A 23,481-nucleotide genomic window follows, 5' to 3' on the forward strand; every position below is an offset into this window, starting at 1 on the left:
CTTACCCTACAACTTTCAAAAGCTATAACAATTCGAAAAATTGCATTCAGTGGTTCCAATTATTCCTATAGATATGAAACACCTCAAATCATTTTTAAACGCAGCTTTCTTGTTTCTTGTTTTTTTAAAAAATCATTTTCGAAAAAATAAAGAGAAAATGACTCACACAACCCAGTTTTAAAAAAATTGCTGAACATTGTTCTACCTTACTAGTTTTAGTAAGTATTTTTTCCACCAATTGGTTTCCAGCAGTTCTGGTAGGTATTGAACCCGAAAGATCCCGAATAATGATCGGGATCAGGGAAAGGGATCAGAGTTTCGAGGTTCAGGTTTAAGGGATCGGGTTCATGTTTTGGTTCAGGTTCATTGAAAATAATCGGGACCTTTCGAGGTCAGGGATCACTGATCAGGATTGGGTTCGGACCACAATCCCTGCAGTTGTGACCACAGTAAAAGACAATTTGCAAAGTTGTAGCAGCCCAATCGCATTTTTTGATCATTTTCGGGAAATTTTTCAGGAATGTGGGACCCAAAAACTACTTTATGGACTCTACATACAGTGTTATGATGGAAATCACTATATTTTACTGTTTTAGGCAAATTTTTTATTTATTTTTTGATGAAGTGGACTAAAAATCGAAATTTTTATACCATATCGCACCATAGTTTTGCGATTGGACAGCTACATTCAAATTTTGCTGTGGAATATCTTGGGGGTCCTCTCACTTACTTTTAAACCGATTGGGTCAAATCGATCACGACACAATCGTGAGGTCCCCTTGAGGGCTTTCATGAAAGTTTTCTCAACTCAGCCACCTTTACCTACCTATGTACAACCAGTATGAGATGCCTTTTACTGGACACCCCGCTTGGCAGCTACCTCCAGAGACCTACTAGCACTATTGGCTAGTGCTACAGAGTACAACGTATACCTATATAAATATATCGTAACGATCACGATGATGAATGATGATACTCGTAATGTCGAGTAAACGAGAGACGAGCTGGCTTTGGTGCGACATCCAACAACGTGGCTGTTTCCAGCTAAGGTGGCGATGCAATATCGGTATCGCCACTTGCCAGCGCTGGAGATGGTACGGATGGCCGCAATGGTAGTGATGGCGAAGGCGGCGGTGGTGGCGGTGGTAGTGGCGATCGTTTACACGCGGTAAAAGAAGTACCAACGAGAGAACGACGACGCTGAAGATGAATATTTTCCAGGTAGGGCAATAAACTGACGAAACTACTCGTAGACGAAGAGTTGAGAGATTCTTCTTTTGATATAAACAGTGAATATTAACGATAGCCGCGTTTAGTTCTCGATTTTACCGTTACCGAAGTTCATTCATTATCGCCTCGGATACTCGCTTACGTATATCCGCGCGCAGGTATCGCATTTCGATTAAATTTTGCAAATTCGTTTCTATTTTTTTCACCTATTTCGTTGATTTTGATTTGTTTCTGTTTTTTTTTTCTCGGGATAGTTTTTAGATCGCAGATCGCAGATTGCTGACTCATCTCGTCATCTTGACTGCCTACCTGCGCAATTTGCTGAGTAGGTAAGCGAGTAAGTACTGATTACCTATACGTTATTACGTTTACCTACATATTTGTTTTGTTGGTTCGCTTTCGTATACAATATAACGGGTACCTCTGCCTCGCCTATTCACTTCTCACTGTTCTCTTTTTGACTCGTGTATTTCATCTTTTCATCGCTCGCGTTGGTTCATCTTACCTAATTTCAACGTATAATTCGCCTCGTCGTGACGACAAAGTTTTGTTTCACGTTTCGAATTCGACCTACTGTTGGTCTGCTGGATACCTGTACTTGCCCGATGACCGATACGGATACGGATACTCGTATACGCAGTTAACCACGAGTGTGAATGTATCGTACTGTGTATCTTGCTCGTCGTCGTTGTGTCCGTTTCTTGTCGTGTCATGTACCTGGGCATGCACGGTGCAAGTCCATTCCAGCGCCCTCCAGAGACCAAGTACACGAGTCACCTAATTTTTTTTTCACTTCGTCGTACATACAGGGTAAAAAATACAGTGTGAGGTTGATTCCTTCCTTGAGGATACATTTCAGGTATGGTAATGATTCCACTCGATATTTTGATGATTGGTTGCTCACCTATAAAATAATATCTCCCTATTGGATGAAATCATAACCCACCAGAAATGTATCCAAGATCAATCGATCATCGACCTCACTGTACTTAAGACTAAATTAGAGATAGCAGACGCAGTATTCGCATTGTAAACTCATAAAAAGTACCTATAGCATCTCTCATATCTCAACAGCTGACGTTCGTGTCCGTCAGTCCGGATCTATAGCTTGGCATTCGATTTCGATGAAATATGCCGAGTATGTACTCGTACTCGTTCTCGTACTGGAACCTATCGGTGTCACGCAGTGCTCCATTCGTATTTAGTCAGGTTCGAGAGATGAGAGAAAGCGAGAAAAAGCATTTAGGTGGTTACACCGCCGCCGCCTCCTCCACCGTATACCTATCGCCGATCATAATTTATACAAATTTTAATCGACCATCCGTGGCTCGCGATAATTATCGTTATTCGAATGAAGAAATTTTTCCTCGCACTCGTTCGAATTTACACAGCTCAAGAGTATAGGTACCGAATCTCTGTACTATGGGTATACATACACATCACATACTACTATCTAATACCCATAATGAGTACCTTGTCTATACATACACAACACACGTATTTTTATATAAGTACATAAACCTATAAACCTAGACCCAGACCTAGACCTACACCTAGAGCTAGTATCTACTCGTACATCGAGTATTACATATGTTTAGAGTACCGTATAGTGTTCATACTATACACGGTGTGTTTATGCGGATATCGTCGAATAACTCTTTAAAGTCTGGTTGTGTTTGTAGTATTTGGGTAATAGGTACGTAGACCTACATACCAGTATGTGTAGTATACACTGTACAATATTCAACAACTCAGTGGGTATCTGTACCTTACCTATGCAGGTACTGTAATTATTGTACATATCGCCTAGATGCCTTGCCTGTACCTATATACGATCGTCATTTTACTTTTCGATTCCGATTGTTATCGTTTTCATTTCGTTCAATCATCTGTGGAACGTGGAATGTTGAGAGCTATCAAAAATATCAAACTCAACATGAGTTGGACGATCACCGGACATACCTACCTTCATGCAAGGGAACCTTTACAACTCGTCAACTCCGATTGAGCTGAAATTTGGCCCACTAAAAAGAGCATTTTACATACCTACATAGAATTCAAGAGGGAAGGGTCAGAAGTGATAATCGCTGATTCGGCTGATTGAAAACTATTCCTACGCGTTGTACATGGAGAAGCTGCAGCTGATATTAGGGTTTTCTGACTTGAGTATAATTTGGAAATTGAAGGGGGGGTGTATGGATTTTCAAAACTCTAATTTTTGACCATGGATTCTGGCATCGTTTTTTGAGATGAATAAGTTTACATAAAAAACGTCCTGTCATAAAATTGCCTATCTCTAAAACTGAAGGAGTATTATTCAGCCATATTTTGCGAAAATCAGAGTGCCCACTCATTTCTGGAAATGATTTTCCCTCACATTTCCAGGTTTTCCAGACCAATTTTTCAAAATAAAAACACCGTATTTTTGAAATTACCCCTCCTTTACACAAAAAAAATCACGTTTTTCAATAAGTACGTTCGGTTCCAAGTCTGAATTAAACAAAATTGCCTTAGCGATGCGAGGCAAAATTTTTTCAAAATAATTACCATAAAACTACTACTTAGAATTATTAAAAAATTATTACAGATGAACACGTTCAAAAAATTTCCTGACTTTTCCAGGTTTTCCAGCAGGTGTGAACTTTGAACATCCTGGAAAATAATGAATTTTTTTTTTTAGCAAGTTCCTCAAAATTTTCAAAAGTTGAACTTTTCACGAATTTTGAAGGTACATTCTTGTGTAACTTTTCAATACGAGCAAAAAATATCATTTCCTGAAATTGACCAACTTTGAAATTAAAAGAGCCAAAAACAATAATTCGCAGGAATTTTGGGGCATCCTTGAAAATTCATGGGTTTTTTAAGACAATTTTTTTTGTTTGTCTTGAAAAGTTGTACTAGAAACCAGGGTCAAAAATTAGAATTTGTGGAGGGAGAAATATTCAGAAAAACCCAAAAACTACCATAAAATAAAAAATTAAATTTTTTATTTTGAAGTTTTTGATTTTTCACCAAGAATTCAAAAATGGAAATTTTTGAATTTTGATTTCTTTGAAGATAAGAAAATATAGACTAATTCAAATCCTCTTTGGCCATCTGGATATCGGATTCATGCACTCTTGTTCTGTTGGAAAAATAGTGATGGAAATATTGGTGATGTCAAAATTGATATCTCTCGCGATTCTATGACTAGCTCATCGAGATCTCAGGATCGGACGAATCGCGGATGTAAATGGGTTCCCTCTCCAATATTTACATATTTATAATACGTGGGGTTAAAGTTGGATTAATTGAAGCTTGAGCTAAGATATGATTGAACTTTCGACGGAATGATATATTTATGGTAAAGTTGGAAATATTCATTGAATTCTCAAAGTCACGAAAGTTGAATAAAAGTCCAAGACAAATTCACATTTAGGACATTTATTCTTATACTTAAGGGATAAAACAAAGACAAATAAAAAGGATCGCAACCCTGGGGAATTTTGGGAATACTTAAACTAGGAGCAACAAAAAGGAAAATAAATATTTAAAAAAAGAAAAAAGAAAGGAAGACACCCTGAGCAATGCGTCTGAACTTAAAACTAAAATGCACGCCCTGAGCGCAATACGTTATTTTCAAACAAAAAAGAAAATAAAGAAAGACAATGTGAGCCAAGGTCTTGAAACTTAAATCTAAAGTTGGAATGTGAACCAAGGCAACTTGTTATTAAAACCTATCTCTGTGCATTTCAAAGAGTGATCCGAGACAGCTGAAGATTCACTAATTGACCCATAGGGACTTGACTTGAGAAACGATGTCATCGCAGATGATGACAAAGTCCGAGGCTGCAGACGCCAAAATTCATCAAAGTCCAATAAATCACGAACTGAAGGAAGCTAAAGCTGGAAACAGTAGGAACTAGAGTTGGAAATATTGAGCTAAAGATGGATTTATTGGTCTCTTCTGGCGAATGGGCTGGAGCCCATTCGCCATCATTTTTCGGCCGATCTGGAGCTTCCAGCAAAAGTTGGCTTTTCTCCAGAAATTTCAAACCACTCCAGAAGGCGATATAATCACCTTTGGTGGCTGAAAATTTAACCTCGTCATGAGTTGCATATTCCAAATCGATTAGGGCCGATGAATCGCAGATTCGAGATGACGAATTCAAAAGATAATATTTTTTTACATGCTGGATCCAAAATCATCAAATTTAGCAGCAATTTCAAATACATTCTAGAAGACGTTTTGGCGGAGAAAAGTCAGATTTTCATTAGGATTATCTACTTACTCCATTTAAGAAAAATAAATACCAATTTATGTATTTTCGCCATTTTTCAAGAATTTGTCAAAAATTGAAAAATCAACTTCGGCTACTCAAAATTTGATTCTGAGATTTGAGTAAGAAGAAGCCAGCTCAATCGGAAGTGACGAGAGTTACAAAGGTACCACTTACAATACTCGTATCTCGTAGCATGCAAATTGACACACTTCTAGAAGCCAAAACTTGAGATTGTAGCGTAGGCAGAGCTTTTTTTTTTTTTGAGGGGGCAGGTGGTAGAAAATTTCAAAAATATTGAAAAACTGCCATAAAAACTGACAAAAAAAGAAGCTTTTAAGCAATTTTGTAAAAAACAGGGCTTTTGTTTGGCAAACATTGAAACAAACAGAAGACTTTTTAAGCAGGCAAGGCAGACATCGATGCTTTTTGGATGTTTTGGCAAAAGAAGCACAAATTTCTTGGAAATTTTGGCAAAAGTTACGAACATTTGACTATTTTTACCAAAAAACTACTTTTTAATAATTTTGACGAAAAAATATAACATCTTTTCGTTAACTCGCCAAATCCAAAATTAACTCTCTGACAATTTTGGCAAAAATGAGAATTTTTCGACAATTTTGGGTAAAAGAGGATATTTTGGGAGCACCTTGGAAAGAACTGGACTGCTTTTGGCCCTTTTGGATAATTTCACCAAAATTTGACGTTTCTTGACATTTTTTCTCTAAAATTGGCACTTTTCGACTTGGGCAGATTGGTCAAAAAAATCACAAAACCTTATAAGCAAAGTTTGGCAAAACACAGGACTTTTGTTTGATAATTCTGGTACCAAACGAGGACTTTTCAAACAGATAAAGTAAAAATCAGTTCTTTTTGAATTGTTGAGGAGGAGGAGGAGGAGGAGGAGGAGGGGGGTACAAACAAAGTATGGACTTACAATCTTTGAGAATTTGAAATGAAACTGAATAACAATGTCACTCCTTCACCCCTCTACATCTCACGATTTTAGTCCAACTAAAACCGAATTTTATTGGTGGATATGTGTGCTAATCAACTGGCTCATTTGAATCAACTGGCTCATTTGGAACCCTCCGGAGAACCTAATTCGTTAGAAATTGACGACTTTCACTTCGTGAATCGTGATTATTTATCCAACAAGGGAACTTTTTGAACGGACACATTCCGATTTGAACGAAATTAAGCTACAACAAAAGAACACGTCCTAATAAGACCCAGATAACTAAAATTTCAGGTGCTGAAGTCAATTTTTGAAATTTTGGCGAACTTGTGAAAATTTAAAAAATTAAAAAAAACTGTTTTATGGACAATTTTTGAACTTTTTCGTGAAATGCAAATTTTTTAAAGCAAAATTAACCAATTTGAATAATTCCTCCTTTCCTTCAGTTGGTTAGAAATTCACTTTGAAGTTTTTGGAGAAAATTGAAAAATTGCTGGAGGCTCCATGAATGGCCTAAAACTAGTAGTTGTTGATGTGTGGGAGTAGAATTGAAAAAATTGTTCGCATTTTTGGCAAAAAAATTCAACGGTAGGTATTTTACGAAAAATTTTAAGATTTGCCTTTAAACCAGTCTTTCTGAATTTTTAAACTTTTCAAAAATTCACCAAAAATCCAAACCTGAACTTGAGGACCTCTTCTTTCGGACTAGCGTCGTTTCGTGTAAATCGGAGAGTGTTAGTTCAAAAGCCAAAAGGGCTAAAATTTGGTAGAATCTAAGGTGTCTGTTTCTGCCCCAGGTGAGCATTCTGCCCTATTGTGGATCTTGGCTTTTTAATTTCAATTTTTGGCTCATATCTGCTCAAATATTGATCTTAGAGCAAAACTGAGGTGAATAATAATGTTGATCATTGATCTATGTACTTCGTCAGGTGAGACGCGAGATTGCAGACAATAATTACATTATCAAATAATGAAAATTTACTTCGTGGGTGATTTTGAAAACAGAAATCGGTTGCTATTTCAATTCAACGTTGCTGGCTCATAATAGAGCTAAGAGCTTCGACACTTTCGACATTACATCGAAGTACTCGATAATGACGAACCGTTCGTTATGAGCAGGAACCCGAGCATTGGGCAATAAGCATGGGCTACAGGTCACGCTGATCCGCTACTACGACTACTGCACGATGACAGCGGCTGCGGCTCCATCCACCGCTACCTAATTTGCAACTGCGGGCAGTTAGGTTAATTGAAAGTATGAAACAAACGATTTGCGCACGTTTATTCGAATGCGCGCACTTGGAAATGCGCGTATTTATTTTGTTGTAAGAATAAGAAATTACAAATTCTGGTCTTTCTCTCATCAATTGTTTCTTTGTTTCGAAGCTTTTTATTCGCCGATGAATAATAATTACGTAATAATACCTAGACGGTACTCGTACGTATATGCGCTATAGTGCTGGCTTATCTATCTGCTACTCGTCGTCGTTGTCTTAGTAGGTATGTACTTGCGAAATGAGAAAGAATCTTCTGAAAATAGCGGTCACCGACGCCACGCCGATGCAACAATGACGAAACGTTTAGACCACGCGGCGCCGATATATAAGCGCCGCATTGCGCCACCTCCATAGCCATTAGTACAAGATGTACATCGTACGTTCTTCGTAGGTAGGTACTCGTAGATGCTACGCTAGATAGAATCTACCACTTACGTAGACGTTTAGAGAACGCAAGTTGGGGAATTCCCGTCTTATACAACGAATACAATAACGTGATTAGTGCTCGTTAGTGACCTAATTGGTCATTTACATATCATTTTTGCAAAATAGGTTCCTTTGTCAGTTCGGAATCGTATACCTACATATTTCTGCAGTACCTACTCTCACAATCAAAAATTTGATAAATTCAAAACTGATAAGAACATCCGGAATTTATCATCAGCAAAAATTTCTGCAGCTGAAGCACATTTTTCGATTTTTCATGAATTTTTAAAAATCAAATTCGCGCCAACAAAAAAAATCAAAATTTTACCAAATGGATCTCTAGAAAGCTTCAATTTGGCATGCATACTTTTTTTCGATCCCTCCATTCAATTAGAAACGGTTTCGAACCTGTTTGAGCAGTTCTGGTGCTTCCAGCAGATTTTTGAGAATCGAAATTTCCACAGAATTTTACCCAATGCAGTTGGAAGTTGAAATTCACTTTATACCCTCATTTCAACATGCAGATTCGATTGGAGGAGCCGTTCTGGAGCCTCCAGCTGTATTTTGGAAATTTTCAGATTTTCAAAAAGTGCCATAAAAACATGTTCAAATGGACTTTGGCAAGTAAATGAAAACGATTGGTGCTTCTTAGTGACCTGTTTGGCCAATTATTCGCCATTATTTTTCCAAAATGATCGGTTTCGGCCAGATTGGCTTTCAAGAAATTAGCGATTGAAAATTTGAAAAATTGGGCTGAAAATTTTTGAATAGCAAAAACAGCGCATGCAAAACACATCGTTGGCCAAAATTTTAGATAGGTACTGAAGCGAATTTTGGGGGAAATTTTCAAAAATCAAATCGGGCCAAAAATGTGATTAGACCAAAATTTTATCAAAATTACCTTGCAGGGTATCTAAGTACTAAAATCCAAAAAAAAATTGTGCTTTTTTCTTGCTTCCAAAATAAAAGTTCGCACCTCTGTCCTCCTCCCCCAAAAAATCAAGTCTTCAATGTCCCCAGATTTTTAAAATAATTTCAAATAGAAAAATTTTTTGAGATATGTATTTTTATCCATCAGGGTGTCTAACAAAACTCTCAGACGAAAATAACATGACTTTTTCATGACCTATTTTCACATTTTTTCCAAATTAAAATACTACTCCCCCCTCCAAAAAAATTAAATATCTTGAAACTGCGAGGATTTTTTAAAATAAGTAAATTTGTAGGCAAGTAGGTATTTCAGTTTTTTCATTTTTATGTTTTTTTGAACAAATTTTTGATTTTTCATTTCTTTTTCATTTTATGAGCTTTTTAAAAAATTTTCAAGCGTGTTTCGAGCAAAATCCATGACTTTTTATGACTTTAATTTCATGTTTTACATGACCGTTAGACACCCTGTACATGAATAAAGGTACATAAGATTTCAAAATTTGCTCCATCTCTTCGTCCCTGTCCTCCCCCCCTCTCCTCTCCTCTCCTCTCCTCTCCTCTCCTCTCCTCTCCTCTTTTCCCCTTCCCTTTAATAATTGTACTCGAAAAAGCGAGAGAATTGTCAAAAAAAATTCACGCAACCTTTAGAAAGGTTCGTATTTTTGTGATTTATGGACTAGGTACTTTTTTTTGACTTGAAAAAAATCGATTAATGACCTGTAAAATTGTCATTTCTTTTCTTGCTCAAAATTTTGTAAAATCATCTCATTGTTTTTGAATAGTTATTATTTTCCTGAAAATTTTAAAAAAAGTGGCTCAAGCGAAGCGATGCCAAAAGAAAACTGATTATAGGTACATTTCAAAAGGGGTTTTCTGTATTTTTAATGTACCCCAATTATGGCGAAAAATCTGAGAAAACAAGAAAAAAAATTCGTAATTTTGGATGAATCTCATCTTAGCAACCAACTGTTTAATTCGCAAAAAAATTTGACTTATAAGTTGCTTACTAAAGTTGAGAAGAAGATGCACAATTCATTTGAATTCGCGAATTTTCTCATAATTTTCTCACATTTTGTGCCTTAACATGGTATACTTACTTATCTAACAGAATTTTTCTTGAAAAAATCATTTTTTTTCACTTCTTTTTTCAATCCAATTTTCAGAAAGATTTCCAATCGACCCCCCTCCCCCCTCCACACACACAAAATTAAGGAAGTCAAATTTTTCACAGAAACATTTTTTAAAAGATAGACAATTTGTATAGAAAGTATTTTTTAATTTCATCAAAAATGAACGTATTTTTTCAAAGAGTTGAAGGTTTTTGTTGTACGTTTGAATTTTTACATTTTTCATTACCTTTCTGACTAAATTCTCTACTTTTTCACTACTTTCACCACCCATTTTTAAAATTACTACTTTTTCTCTATTTTCACTACTTGTCAAATACCTCAACCTGATACCCATGCATATTGGTATAAAAAAACGTGGTTTTCTGGAAAATATAATATGGAAAAAAAAAGTAGCCCGAGCGAAGCGAAGGCAGAAGCAGAAGCTTTTGAAAATTTATAATATGTACAAGAAGTACAGAACAGAGGAAATTGAATAAAAATTAAAAATAAAGACAGTTTTGATCATAACGTCAATTTCATTTTTTTTTAGAACTTTTCGTCCTTTCTGAAGAAATTTACATACTTTTTTCGTGCTTTCACGCTACCTACGAGTAGGTCAAATTCTCGACTTTTTCGTGCTTTCGTACCATTTTTGTGTCGATAGACACTCTGCCTTGAAAGCTGAAATTTGTTATGTGCTATTTTCGACCTCTTGCACCGACAGGAAACAGTCTCGAGCCGTTTTGAGCAATTCTGGAGCCTTCAGCGAATTTTCCTCATAATATATTACCAATGAAGTTGGAAAGTTGAAATATACAAAATTAATTAACACCCTAATTTCAACACGCTGAGTCGATTGGAAATGATTTCAAGTCGTTCTGGAGCCTCCAGTTGTATTTCGAAAATTCCAGTTTTTCAAAAAGTGTCGTAAAAACTAGCGAGTAGACTGCTCGATCCCATCGTTTCTCAAAACTAATCATTAAATCACTTATGTATCTTCGGTGATCACTAATCAGTTGTTACGAGCAACTTTGTGCACCTCTGATCGAATAATTCTGTATTTTTCGACCAAATTCTACACTTCTATTACAATTTCAATTATCAATAGGCTTCACTTGGATGAATTTTTAGTATGTACTACTGCTAGCCTTTGGGAATCTATTAAGTTCCAGTTGTGTATACGTAAATTTCATGTTCTTCGCATCGCTTCTTAATTTTTTTATTTTTTTGCCAAGTTACATAAACGAGAGGCTTAGAAGCTTTCATCATAATTGTAATCGAAGGCGGCGGCGGCGGCGTCGGTGGTAATAACTAATAAGTATTGCGACAACGTATAATGCGACAAGATGGTATTAGGTAGGAATGGCAATGGCACTGTATTATTGGGTAATTGCGTATTCGATAACGGGATATAAAACCCGCTTGATTGGTGATCGCGGACATTGGCGCCGCTACCACTACTCATCAGGGTATAGGTATAACTCCAAGTCAAAGATGAATTTTTAAACGGGTGAAGTTGGCTCATCTCATCTCATACCGCACTGTCATAATATAGGTACTCTAACAGTAGGTGGATACTTGACGACAACAACACTTGCCCAGCCTAGCCGGCAATCACATGTTGTAACCTTTGAAGTGGCACGAGTTTTCGCATTTCACATTCTCTATCTCTAGTTATACTCGTACTCGTACTCGTAGTAGGTGTACGTAATAGGTAATAGGTACATATTTATCGTAATTGTACGTAATTCGTACGAATAAGTTACTAATGTAGGTATGTAAGTATGTAGTTAACTGTGCCCACAATATTGGTGTCCAGCGTATTGGACATTGCCAGAGGTGCGAATTTTAATCTACATTTTTATAAGTACACAGCACAATGATGAGTATTTCACGTACTTAGTACCTACTTCACCTCATTTATAGTTTGATTAACGAAAATTATTGTGGAAGAGCGGTCCAGATAAAAAATTTAGCCGGACGTGATAAAAATTGTGTAACATTATGTAAGAAAAAAAAATGTACCGAGTACTTTCACCTCCTTTTACCACATTTTGCTCGTTTTCGATAAAATAATTACAGGTTGTTAAGGAAGCTGATTTCAATTTCATCAATCACTCGATACATAGACCAAAAATAACCCCAGTATAAGGGAAGAGGGGAGATGGGGTACGAGATTAAAATTTTGACAAATACGATACATTTTTTGAATATTTCGAATGTTGGGCTAGGGTCAAATGATCACCAAAATATCAAAAATGAAATCAATTTTCGTGTCTTTTGTCCATAAAATTTGACAATTTTTTGCCTCTTTTCTTCAGTAAAAAGATAACCTATAGCGAGCGATGATATTTAAGGTCGATGGCGAAATAAATTTTTAAATATCAAAAATAGTCTATTATCTAGCATCTTTAAAGTAGTTAACCTATCTACCTAATACCTGTACCTACTCATGATTGATTTATGTACTTTGCAGGCTAGAAAAATCACTCAAACGCGATGATGAAACAGATTCTTTTGCTGATATGCGGAGCGATAGTGGTTTCAGCTCAAAGAAGATTAGCATTACCAGATCCACGAAGTTGCGCTAGCCGTAAGTAATATTATTACACTCGATGTTTTTGGTGTTGAAAGAAAGAATGAAATAAGTACGAAAAAAAAACCATTAAATATGTGTGAAATACTTTCTCATTTTTGGATGTTTTGGCAAAAAATCAGGAATTTCTCAGCAATTCTGGTAAAAATTACAAAACTTTTAGACTTGACAAATTAAATGAAGTAAGGAATTTTTTTGACAATTTTGGCAAAAAATGCAACTTCAACTCAATTTTTTAAAAATTGGAACATTTGGACAATTTTGGAAAAAATCCTCTTTTTGACACGTTGGGTAAAAATTAAACATTCTGGAACATTTTTGACAGAAAGCAGGATCTTTTTAACAATTTTTGGGAAAAACAGAGCTTTCTTTGACAATTTGGGCCCTAAACAAATTTTTTTGGCAATTTGGGCAGAAAACGGGAGTTATTAGGTAATTTTGAAAAAAAAAATGATTTTTTTAGACGGCAGGAGCAGATAAATCAATACTTTTTGGACGTTTTGACTAAAAAAGCAGGAATTTCTTGGCAATTTTTAGCAAAAATGTGGACTTTTTGATATTTAATTTTGGCTAAATTGGAATTATTTGACGTTTGACAAAAAATCATTCATTTGACAATTTAAGCAAAAAATGTAACATTCGCACACTGTCATAAAAATTTGAGATATTTTGACATTCTTGACAAAATGAGACTTTTGGGACGATTATGACAAAAAAGACATCATTTTTCGACAATTAAGGGAAAAAACATACTTCTTTGGCTGGCTATAGGCAAAAACAGGACTTATTATAGTTACCTACTCGACATTTTGAGAGAAACCAAGTTTTGTTAAAAAGCTGAGGCAGAAATCAATGCTTTTTGGGTGGTTTGGTACAAAAAACAAACATTTCTTGGCAACTTTGGCAAAAATTAGCACTTCTTGATAATTTTGGAAAAAATTGAGATTGTCTGACAATTTTGAGAAAAAAACACATTTCTTTGACAATTTTAACAAAATGCGATTTCAACACAATTTTATAAAAAATTATTATAGTCCAGTAAAATTAACATTTCAAGAGGAAAAGTGAGGAGGAAAGATGAATTTTGGTATACGGTTTTTTTTTTGATTCGATGAACACGAATTTCAAGTGTTCCCACGAATCCCACGTATGTTTCCTTTTTTTTTGTGGACCCCCAGCCCCCAAACGTTTGGTTTTTCACATTTTTCTCCCAAACTATGCACGATACGAAAAAAAGTATAAAACAAAAAATATTCTACACAAAATTTCATACAAAAAAAGTCCTATTCAAAAATTACGTAAGACGTGAACTTTTGCCTTAAAACCCTTCCAAAAAAGAAAAAAAAGAAAAGACCTTTTAGAAAGCTAAGGCAAAAACATTACTTTTCAGATGTTTTGGAAAAAATGCGAGAATTTTTTAGAAATTTTTGAAAAAAAAAAGCTTTTTTGACAATTTTGGCGAAAAAAAACTTTTCAGCTATTGTGAAAAAACTGGTCAAAAAACGATAATTTTGACAAAATGTGAATTCAACATAATTTTTTCAAAAAAAAAAAAAAAAAAAAAGTTTGGGAAATTAAGTGTTTTACGATTTCGACAAAAAAAAACAGAACTTTTTTGGAAGCTTTGGCAGAATACAAGACTTCTTAAATAATTAAGGTAAAAATGAGCAATTTTTGGATGTTTTGACAGGACAAGACCTTTTTTTTGGCAATTAAAACAAAAAAAGGAATTTTTGGACTTTTGGATGTTTTGGCATGGCAAAAATGTAAGAATTTTTATAGCAATTAAAAAAAAAATACTTTTTTAAATTTTTGACAATTTTGGAGAAAAAAAAACTTTTTAGCAATTTCAGCAAAACAAGAGACTTTTTGATAATTTTGGCCAAAAAACAGTATCTTTCTGACAATTTTGATAAAGATGTGACTTCAACAAAATTTTACAAAAAAATACAGACTTTCTGGAAATTGTTGCAAAAATGAGACTTTCTGACCATTTCGACAAACAACAGAACTTTTTCAGCAGTTTTGCTAGAACGTACGAGACTTTTCAAAACAATTAAGGCAAAAATCAGCTCTTTTTGGATGTTTTGACAAAAAAAAATCAAAATCAGGACTATCTTGGCAAAGAAAAGTAGCTGCAGGACACGAAAGTAACAAGCATGGCAAAATTAGGGAAAGCAGGCGTAGAACTATGAAGACACTTTGTCAGAAATCCCTGAGTGACCCATGAAAGTGAGCTACAATTCCTCGCTGAGATCAAAAATGGTGCTAATTTTTATGTTGCACTCTTCCGCCCCCCCTGCGTTGCCCTAGATCTTATTTCGCGATTTTTCCCACGAGACTAGGGAAGAGGTGTGACCCATCGAAGTATGTCAAAATTTTACGTGAAAACCAAAAATCGCACAAGTGTTTACGTACCATTCTCTCCCCTCGTATTTTTCCATTTCCAAAACTGACCTCGATAATCTCAGCTGTGCAACCCATCAAGAAAAGGTTAGAATTTAAGACGAAAAATGATAACAATTTTCATGTTGCACCTTCTCACCTCGTTTCTTCAGCTCTCCAAAAAACCCAACTGCGATTTTTTTCTTAAAACTAATCACGACCCTTTTAAAATGCATTAGGTATACTTTGAAACTGAGCCCGATAAAAGGAGCATGAATATACTCGTAAAAACGTCGCTTCCATAGCGTTAAAATGGTAAAGGTCAATAGATAATTTTTTTTAAAATGAGGAAACGTTCCAGGAAGCACCGTTTGCCACTTATGTAGTACCTATGCTAAGTAGCTAAACCTATTAACTCGTTTAATTGAGGCTTTTGGCGTTTTTCAACTGGAAAATGTTACAGGCGTTCGTCACGCTACTTACAGAGATGCCAGAGGAGTAACGCATTCGTACTTCTTCAGTTGGGAGCACCAACCTACTCGATCATTGGAAGTAGACTGGTTAGATTCGAGGAACATTTGTCGAAGACATTGTATGGACGCTGTCAGTTTGGAAACTCCGCAAGAAAATGAATTCGTTAAACAGAGATTAACTCGAGGTAAAATTATTTTATTTACAAATAGTACCTCTACCTAGACCCCTCCTGCCCATCCACCTTCTTTCTTTCTGTATCGCAGGTTTCGTTTCGTTCAATTACGATATTATGTATGTAGATTTTACACCAATAAAAAATATTCAAATGTTCTTGTTCATTTAAATTCGTACTACATATCTACTTGAATTTGTGTATCATTTTGCAGGAAACGTACGTTACATTTGGACGTCCGGACGTAAATGCAATTTCCAAGGTTGTGAAAGGCCGGATTTGACTCCAGCTAATGTGAACGGATGGTTCTGGTCGGGATCGGGTGCTAAAATCGGACCCACCACTCAAAGAAATTCTGGCGACTGGAGTCACACCGGTGGTTTTGGTCAAGCTCAACCAGACAACAGAGAAGCTCCTCAGGTACGAATACAAAAAACCATAATTATAAGAATCATCAGGCTCACATTCGAGTTCGATTGATATTTCACACGAAGGGAAGCTCGAAATGACAAATGATGGTGATTTTCGAGTTCAGCGCGAAATTTTACACTATTTTGATGGGTCGCATCGATATTTTCAGATAAACATTTCAGTACTGAAATCTATGGGGGGAGGGGGGGAGGGGGAGGGAGTTGACAACTCCATTAAAAATAACATAAAATTCAACACTTTTACGAATCTAATTTTTGTTGTTGTTTTTTTTAGGGTAACGACGAATCGTGCTTGGCTATTTTGAATAACTTCTACCAAGACGGTGTAAAATGGCACGACGTCGCTTGCCACCATCTTAAGCCATTCGTTTGCGAAGACAGCGACGAACTGTTGAACTTCGTTCGTTCCCGCAATCCAGGAATCCGTTTGTAAATCGATCACCACATCGCATCGCGCAGTGCAATGCAGACCGGGTAAAGATCACTCGATTACGGTATGATCAAAAAATCCAATCGAGCCTCATCCGTACATTCGTTAAAAAAAGATAAGAAAACAACCCCAAAAACAAATAAGTACTAGGTAAAAATATGCGAAAGTACCTACATGAAAATCTTACCTACCACCAAATACTTATGTATTTATTGTACTTTTCGCTCAGTACTTTGTAGTGTACCTTTGTAGTTTATATTGTAGTTACTCACTCACATCAGAGTTCTGCGCTTTATAGAAATTTCCATGCCTATTGCCTATAGTACGGCATGTAGGATATCAACCTACCATCTATTTATACTACACTCGTTTTAAGTACATAATGTACATATTACATAGTACTATACTTACAATCCTTCCTAGTATCGATTATTAAGAAAATAGCTTACTTAATTACGTATTTACTTAAACTACCACCTACCTAAAAGATATACCTAGACCTACTTACCTAATATGTGTATTGTGTGTTGCGTATATCTACTTGTAATTTCCTAAGTACCTATGTGTATTGTGTAGCTAAGGCCTACCGACCAACACTGCGAACTATTTCCTCGAACAGTCGAGCGTTTTTCTCTGTTGTATTTATTTTATTTGAATTAAGGAATATTTTTAATTATTAGTTAAGCGTGTACTGTTGTTTACTTTCTATTTTTTTTTTATTTTTTATACATTTTTTTCAACTGTTTTGGTATTTTTTAATAATTTTGTTATAGTTTTTGAGGGTTTGAGGGTGTACCTTCGTTATTTTGCAAAGTTGGAATTTTTCACCTCCCACCCCGCAAAGTTGTTACCTCGAATGAGAAAATAATTCCCTATTTTTTAAATTTTTTTCCTATCTGTAAAAAAAATGGTGCCAGTAGCCCCCCCCCCCAATTCGAAAAAATGAAAAAAAAATTCAATTCATGAAAATTCTTTGTTTCTACGTTATAATTTTTTAAAGTAATCTCCTTTTCAAGAAAAAAGTTTCGCTAGCCCTTCAAACCGTATTGATCCCTTAGTAAGGAGACCTTCAAAGTTGAGAAAATCAGAAGGAATGAGAATTAATCCAAATTTGGAGAAAATTTTTGAAAATATCTCATTTCGCCATCAGATTAGATCTACATAACCCCCCCCCCTTTCAAGACAAAACCTTTGTTGGACCCTTAAATAATGTTCCCTCTGTTGTATGAAGCTCCTCCCCCCCCCCAAAAAAAAAGTAAAAAAATAAAAAAATTGATGTCCGTAGAAATTTTTTGTAAATTTTTATTAATCGGCAGAATCTTTCTAAATAAGCACTTTTTCAATAAAAACCTTTCACCCGTCTCCCAAACGATGTTGGTTCTCTATAAAGCCCCTCAAAGTCTAAAAAAATCAACAACAAAATTAAAAAATTGAGAAATTGATATCTGTACAAATGTTTTGAAAATGTTTCATTTCCGGGCAGAGTATTTTTAGATCACCACATTTTCAAGAAAATCTCCCTTTGGTTTTCCAAATGATGTTGGTCCCTTTGAATTAAGCCCCCAAAGTTGAAAAATATCGAAAAAGATGAAAAATTGATGTCTATACAATCTAGGTACAAATTATTTGAAATTTTTCTATTTCTGAGCAGAATGCTTCTAGATAATTCTTTTTTCAAGAAAACCCTTTTCTTAGCCTCCCCCCCAACTATGCTGGTTTCCTACATAGAGACCTCCAAGTCCAAAGTTGAAAAAAAAAATGTTAATGGAAGTAGGTATCTAAAGTATCATCTGCGAGGAAAGTTTTAAGTCATCGGTAAGTTTTTTTACTAAACCTAAAAATGAAATCTCACCAATGTAGGGATTCTAAACGATGTTTTCCAAGTTTTCAAAAGTCTTGCATCAGGTATATCTACAAGATGTCAGAATGTTAATTAGTCATCTGTGAAAATTTGACATAATTTTATGTATTCCCAGCTCTTGAAAGTCAAACTTCAGAAAAACGCAAAAGTATCATTTTTTTGATGTTTTGAAGAAGGGGACAAGTTCCACTTTTTCGTCATGTAGAGCTGTCAAAAGTAAACAACAGTATTTCTAATGAAAATAAATCAGGGATAAAAAATTTCAAACTGGACAACAGAGAATCGAAAAAGGGACCCAAAACACACCAACAGCAAAAATGTCAAGCATTGAAATTCATTTTTCGATTTTTGACGATTTTTTAAAAATTCAAATTTGGCCCATTCCTTATTTTTAAAAAATCAAAATTCGATCAATTGACACATAAAAGGCTGAAATTTGCTTTATACTTTGATGCATGCCGCCAGGCTGATCAAATTTTGATTTTTTTAATACTTAACATTCAAAAAAAGCGTGAAAAAGTGTGAAAATCTTTTCAAAATGATGTAAACCATAAAAAAATAATAAAATTAGGTACCTGAAATTACTAATAAAAAAAAAGATGAAATTTTAGAAAATGTTCCCAAAATCCAAGAAAAAGTGTTTTAAAAAAATCATTGAAAATTACCAAAAACTGCTAAAATTTCAGTTAAAGTTGCTCAAAATCCATGAAATAGTATTAAAAGTGCGTTAAGATGATCTAAAAAAAAAAAAAATAGAAAAATGTAAAATTACTGAAATTTATTAGGTAAACAGTAAAAAAATTTCAATAAAAATAGTAAAATAGATCAAAGTGCAAGAAAATGTGTTAAAATGATGACAAAATTGTCAAACTTATAATTTGAAGAGATTTTCAACAGTGCTGTCGCAATTTTTGCTAAATTTTGATAAATGTTACCAAAATTTCATCACTTTTTGTCGATTTTTAGTACCCTACGTTCTGTTAGCAGAATCAAAAAGCTGAAACTGGTTCGAGCGTCTATAGAGGTCAACACTGAGGAGCTCAGGGTCTCTAAACTACCCGGCTAGCTCCAAGGTGCTTGTGTAGATGTCACTAGAAAGCAACGGGAAACTACTAGTGGAAGCTCGAAACAACGTCGATTCCCCAGAATAATCGCAGTGGCAATAGGCATTCGCCTCGCCCTGTTAGGGTACCACAAAAATGCGATTTCCAATGTCCTGTAAAGGACAAGGAACCACGACGACGACGACGTACTTTTTAAGCGTTTTTGACCATTTTTACTGAAATACCTTGTTATACTGATTTTCAGTGATTTTAAAATTTTCTCGTGCATTTTTGACAAAACCTGAAATTTTATCATTTTTTGTTATTTACAGTAGGTATTTTTGACAATTGTTCAACATTTTTTTTTTCATCAAAAATTCTGTCTATTAAAATGTGACTGACTTTGATACACATTTGTTCATTTCTTAACCAAAATTATAATTTAATTTTTTTTAAAATAAGAATTAGATACAGAAAATATTTAAAAATCAAAAAATTTGGTACAAGTCCAATTTGATGGTGTATTTAGATGTTCTTCATGATATATTGTGGGAAAAAATTTACGATCAAAATTCAACACTTTGAACGGGAAAAATCGTAGAAAAATGATTTTTTTTTCAAATTAGAAACATCTGTTATCAATATTAAAATGAATATTTATTAATAATAAACCGTTGTGGTGATTATATAACATCAACAATCAATCAGTGTATTCTATCACGCCACATTTTACCCTATATACCTATGTTACGTAAATTTAAAAACGTAAGTATTTTCACGGTAATATACAGTCATGATAATTAATACGTACAAGGAAAAAATTAAAAATACGTATCAAATATTTCATCGTTCAAAACGTACAGAATAAAACGCTAAATTAATGAAAGTCTAATCGCAATGATTTTTCTACGAAATAAATTCGAATAGAGTTTTCATTTTGTTTTTATAGGTACGCAGTACATATTCATTTTACCTCGTATTTCATTCTGAAGTCTCTGGTCAATCATCAAAAATAAGCTTTTTACAGTGGCTTAAAATAAAAAATTGGAAATGAAACTTATTGATTTAATAATGAAAATAAAATCAGAACTAAAAAGAAACAGAAAGGAAGAAAGGATTCGCTTAAATCAGCGATTACTTGATTGAATACTAAAAACATTGTCATCATAAACGATGCTAAAGTGAAATAATCCTCTGCATTTTTGTTTCAATGATTTTTCAAAATTAAGTTTGAACAATACAAATTCGTCAATGCAATTTACCAATTTTTTTAAATCTTTTCAGGCATAGTACATGGGAACCAGAACAAAATATCTTGGATGCCCGTGTATTTTATACCTAAATATTGTCAAATATCTAATTCACCGAGCCTATCTTTCTTTGAAAAATCCTTTTTCGGTAGAACATTCTCGTATAGTGACCATATTCAAATCAACGGTAACATCGGTAATGAATATTTTATCAGCGACTGGATTTTTCATCCTCCAGTACTCGTGGCCCGGATTCGTTAATATAGTTTTAACAACCATCGGAGGCTGATTATTTAAATCGGTGGTGAAGGCGTTATTATTATTGTGTTTGCCACTGACACCGTTGACTTTATTTTCATCATTAGATGCTGTTGAGCTGACTAGGTCGACTTTCTTCGCAGGTACTTTATCAGCGGTCGTAGCTTGGGAATCGTCTTTTGAACATGGTTTTGAATTACTTTCAGGAATAGCAAGCTTACCGTTGGTGGAATTTTCGAGTTTATCTGCGGCCGTTTTAGTAGTTTTATCGCTGGTATTGGAATCTGAAGGAGGCGAAATGGATTTTACAGTTTCACCTTTGGCGGCGGGTGATAGTTTTTCTTTATCCAGTGTTTTAGGTTCTGATGTACGAGTTTTATTGCCCTCGTCTTCTTTCGTTCGTGTATCCGCTTCCTAAAAATTAAAAATATGAATGAAATTTACTAGAATCAATAATAATATTGTCAGTGATTCAGGAGTCGTGACTGAAAAGTAAAATGATTTTCATTTTTATTTTGATGCTAGAGTTTTTGGTCAGTCTTTGAATATGTGAGTAGGCCTATTGGGTCATTGGTTTTTCAACTGTCACGACCCCTATGATTTTTCATTTTTTTATAGAAGCAACTCACTGAAACTACTTTGAGCGAAATATTAGCGACTGGCTTGGCGTCACTAGTTGTAGATTTTGATTCATTCCCGGTCGATGAAGTCTTGCTGATGATAACAACCTGCGGATTATCAGCAGACGCAGAAGATGAACTGACCGTAAGCGATTTCTTCGAGCTTAATTTACCAGCAGACTGGGAATAACAAAATAACATGAGAATAATTGTGTAATTCATAATTTATCACGGGCTGTACTTATACTCACATCACAAGGCATCGAAGGAGCTTTATGAGTCGTAGGCGAGTTCAATTTCGGAACTTTGGATGGCCCATTAGGAGAACTCGTTGTGATTTTGACACCAATTTTACCAGATTCCTTCGGAAATAACTTCGATAATACTTCGGCTTTTCGCTTTCGTCCCAATGATTTTATTCTTAGCGCAAGAGGAACAGAATCTTCACTATCGCTGCTATCTCCGTCATCAGAAATCTCGACGTTTTCTATCCCAAATTTACTATTTTTAGTACCAGTTGACTGCGAAGTGTTATCTTTTTTCTCAGCTTTACATTTAAAAATAAAAAACGATTATTAAACGCGTTGGTTCTTTTTTCTACGACCATTGTACAAGTACACACCTTCGGTTATATTTTCAATCGTTTCAGATTTTTTGGAAGAACTGGTTTGCAATGAATCAGTCTCATCGTGACTATCTTCATCAGCCAAGGTGTCATCGTTTGTTGCGCTATCATCAGCATCACCTCGCTCAGGCGTTTCCATCTATAGGTAAAGGTTTAAAATCATAATCGAGTAACTGAAAAACGCGTAATAAGATTGCAAAATAATTTACTTGATGATGCTTTCGCTTGATTGATTTTTTATAAGCTTGATGTTCATTTTTTTGCCTGTAAAAGAAACACGATGTAATGGCTCTATTTAGATTATTATTAATATTATTTTAAAATCACTCACGTTCGTTCAAAAGCATTAATTAAACGGGCATCCAAGATATTTTCTTCAGGTTCCCATGTACTATGCCTGAAAAGATTGAAAAAAATTGGTGAATTGCATTTACGAATTTGTATCGTTTAAACTCAATCTTGAAAAATAATTGAAATAAAAATGCAGTGGATTATTTCACTGATTTCAGATTTCAATTTCCATTGAACATTGCTTTGGTTTTCTTGATTCCCTCAAAACATAACGATCAATGGCATAAGTATTATCACTCAGAAAACTAAGATTGATGACTTACTTTTGGCTCCAGCCTTTCCATTTCACGAAGTATTCAACTTTGCCCTGAAAACATACAGATACTTTTAACTCTCCTCAGAAATAGATTTTAATCGAATTCCAAATATTTCAAACTTACCCGACGGACACGTTTTTTCATAATTTTTTCTGCAGCGTAGACTTGATCACCCATTTTTTATGATTGATAGAAAATCTTTCTTTTTTGATCTAGATTATTCAATGGGACCCTGGCTGGATTTCACTTCAACGCCAACGTAACCAGACGAAGAAATATTGGTCTGAATCATTCAATACTTCGGCACTTGATGAAATAGATTCTCGAGTAGTTTAACGAATGGTTAGATGATTAATAAAATGTTTAATTTTAAAGTAAAATAGCAAATTTTCTAGAAAAATATAAGTTCGTAAACACAAACACCGATCAGTGACAGATAACACAGCAAACACACAGAAAAAGGTTCACTTCGGTGATAAATAGCCACTGCGATCAACACAAAACCCGTCCACCACAAAACAACGTTCAACGATTGATGA

General features: G+C 34.9%; 2 protein-coding genes across 4 annotated transcripts; one reads left to right on the forward strand and one right to left on the reverse strand.

The window, feature by feature from the left end:
- The first annotated feature begins 1,208 nt into the window (after positions 1–1,208).
- LOC135845743 (uncharacterized) lies at positions 1,209–17,422 on the forward strand. 3 transcript variants are annotated; one of them, XM_065364552.1, is made up of 6 exons: positions 1,209–1,388; positions 1,485–1,559; positions 12,666–12,782; positions 15,634–15,828; positions 16,031–16,236; positions 16,522–17,422. In XM_065364552.1, the coding sequence occupies exons 3-6, from the start codon at positions 12,689–12,691 to the stop codon at positions 16,678–16,680; spliced, it is 654 nt and encodes a 217-aa protein (XP_065220624.1). In that variant the 5' UTR covers positions 1,209–1,388; positions 1,485–1,559; positions 12,666–12,688; the 3' UTR covers positions 16,681–17,422. The 3 variants fall into 3 exon arrangements, with proteins under 3 accessions (XP_065220624.1, XP_065220622.1, XP_065220623.1); XM_065364550.1 differs by having other exon boundaries at positions 1,210–1,388; positions 1,485–1,567; XM_065364551.1 differs by lacking the exon at positions 1,209–1,388 and having other exon boundaries at positions 1,397–1,567.
- A 2,794-nt stretch (positions 17,423–20,216) lies between these two features.
- Positions 20,217–23,399, reverse strand: LOC135845741 (polycomb group protein Pc-like). Its single transcript, XM_065364548.1, has 8 exons — positions 23,066–23,399; positions 22,949–22,992; positions 22,666–22,731; positions 22,544–22,598; positions 22,332–22,473; positions 21,961–22,256; positions 21,719–21,889; positions 20,217–21,503 (listed from the first exon to the last, which is right to left on the reverse strand). Exons 1-8 carry the CDS (start codon positions 23,117–23,119, stop codon positions 20,952–20,954), a joined length of 1,380 nt encoding a protein of 459 aa, XP_065220620.1. The 5' UTR covers positions 23,120–23,399; the 3' UTR covers positions 20,217–20,951.
- Positions 23,400–23,481: the final 82 nt, after the last annotated feature.

Source organism: Planococcus citri, chromosome 4 (genome assembly GCF_950023065.1).
Source record: "Planococcus citri chromosome 4, ihPlaCitr1.1, whole genome shotgun sequence".
Taxonomy (NCBI): domain Eukaryota; kingdom Metazoa; phylum Arthropoda; class Insecta; order Hemiptera; family Pseudococcidae; genus Planococcus; species Planococcus citri.

Excerpts from the sequence above, each read along its gene's own strand:
- LOC135845743 (XM_065364552.1), top strand. The coding sequence starts at position 12,689 with ATGATGAAACAGATTCTTTTGCTGATATGCGGAGCGATAGTGGTTTCA. Across the intron at positions 12,783-15,633 it reads TCCACGAAGTTGCGCTAGCC|GCGTTCGTCACGCTACTTAC; the intron begins GTAAGTAATATT and ends AAAATGTTACAG. Across the intron at positions 16,237-16,521 it reads ACAACAGAGAAGCTCCTCAG|GGTAACGACGAATCGTGCTT; the intron begins GTACGAATACAA and ends TGTTTTTTTTAG.
- LOC135845741 (XM_065364548.1), bottom strand. The coding sequence starts at position 23,119 with ATGGGTGATCAAGTCTACGCTGCAGAAAAAATTATGAAAAAACGTGTC. Across the intron at positions 22,474-22,543 it reads TCAAGCGAAAGCATCATCAA|ATGGAAACGCCTGAGCGAGG; the intron begins GTAAATTATTTT and ends CTTTACCTATAG. Across the intron at positions 21,890-21,960 it reads CTCCTTCGATGCCTTGTGAT|TCTGCTGGTAAATTAAGCTC; the intron begins GTGAGTATAAGT and ends TGTTATTCCCAG.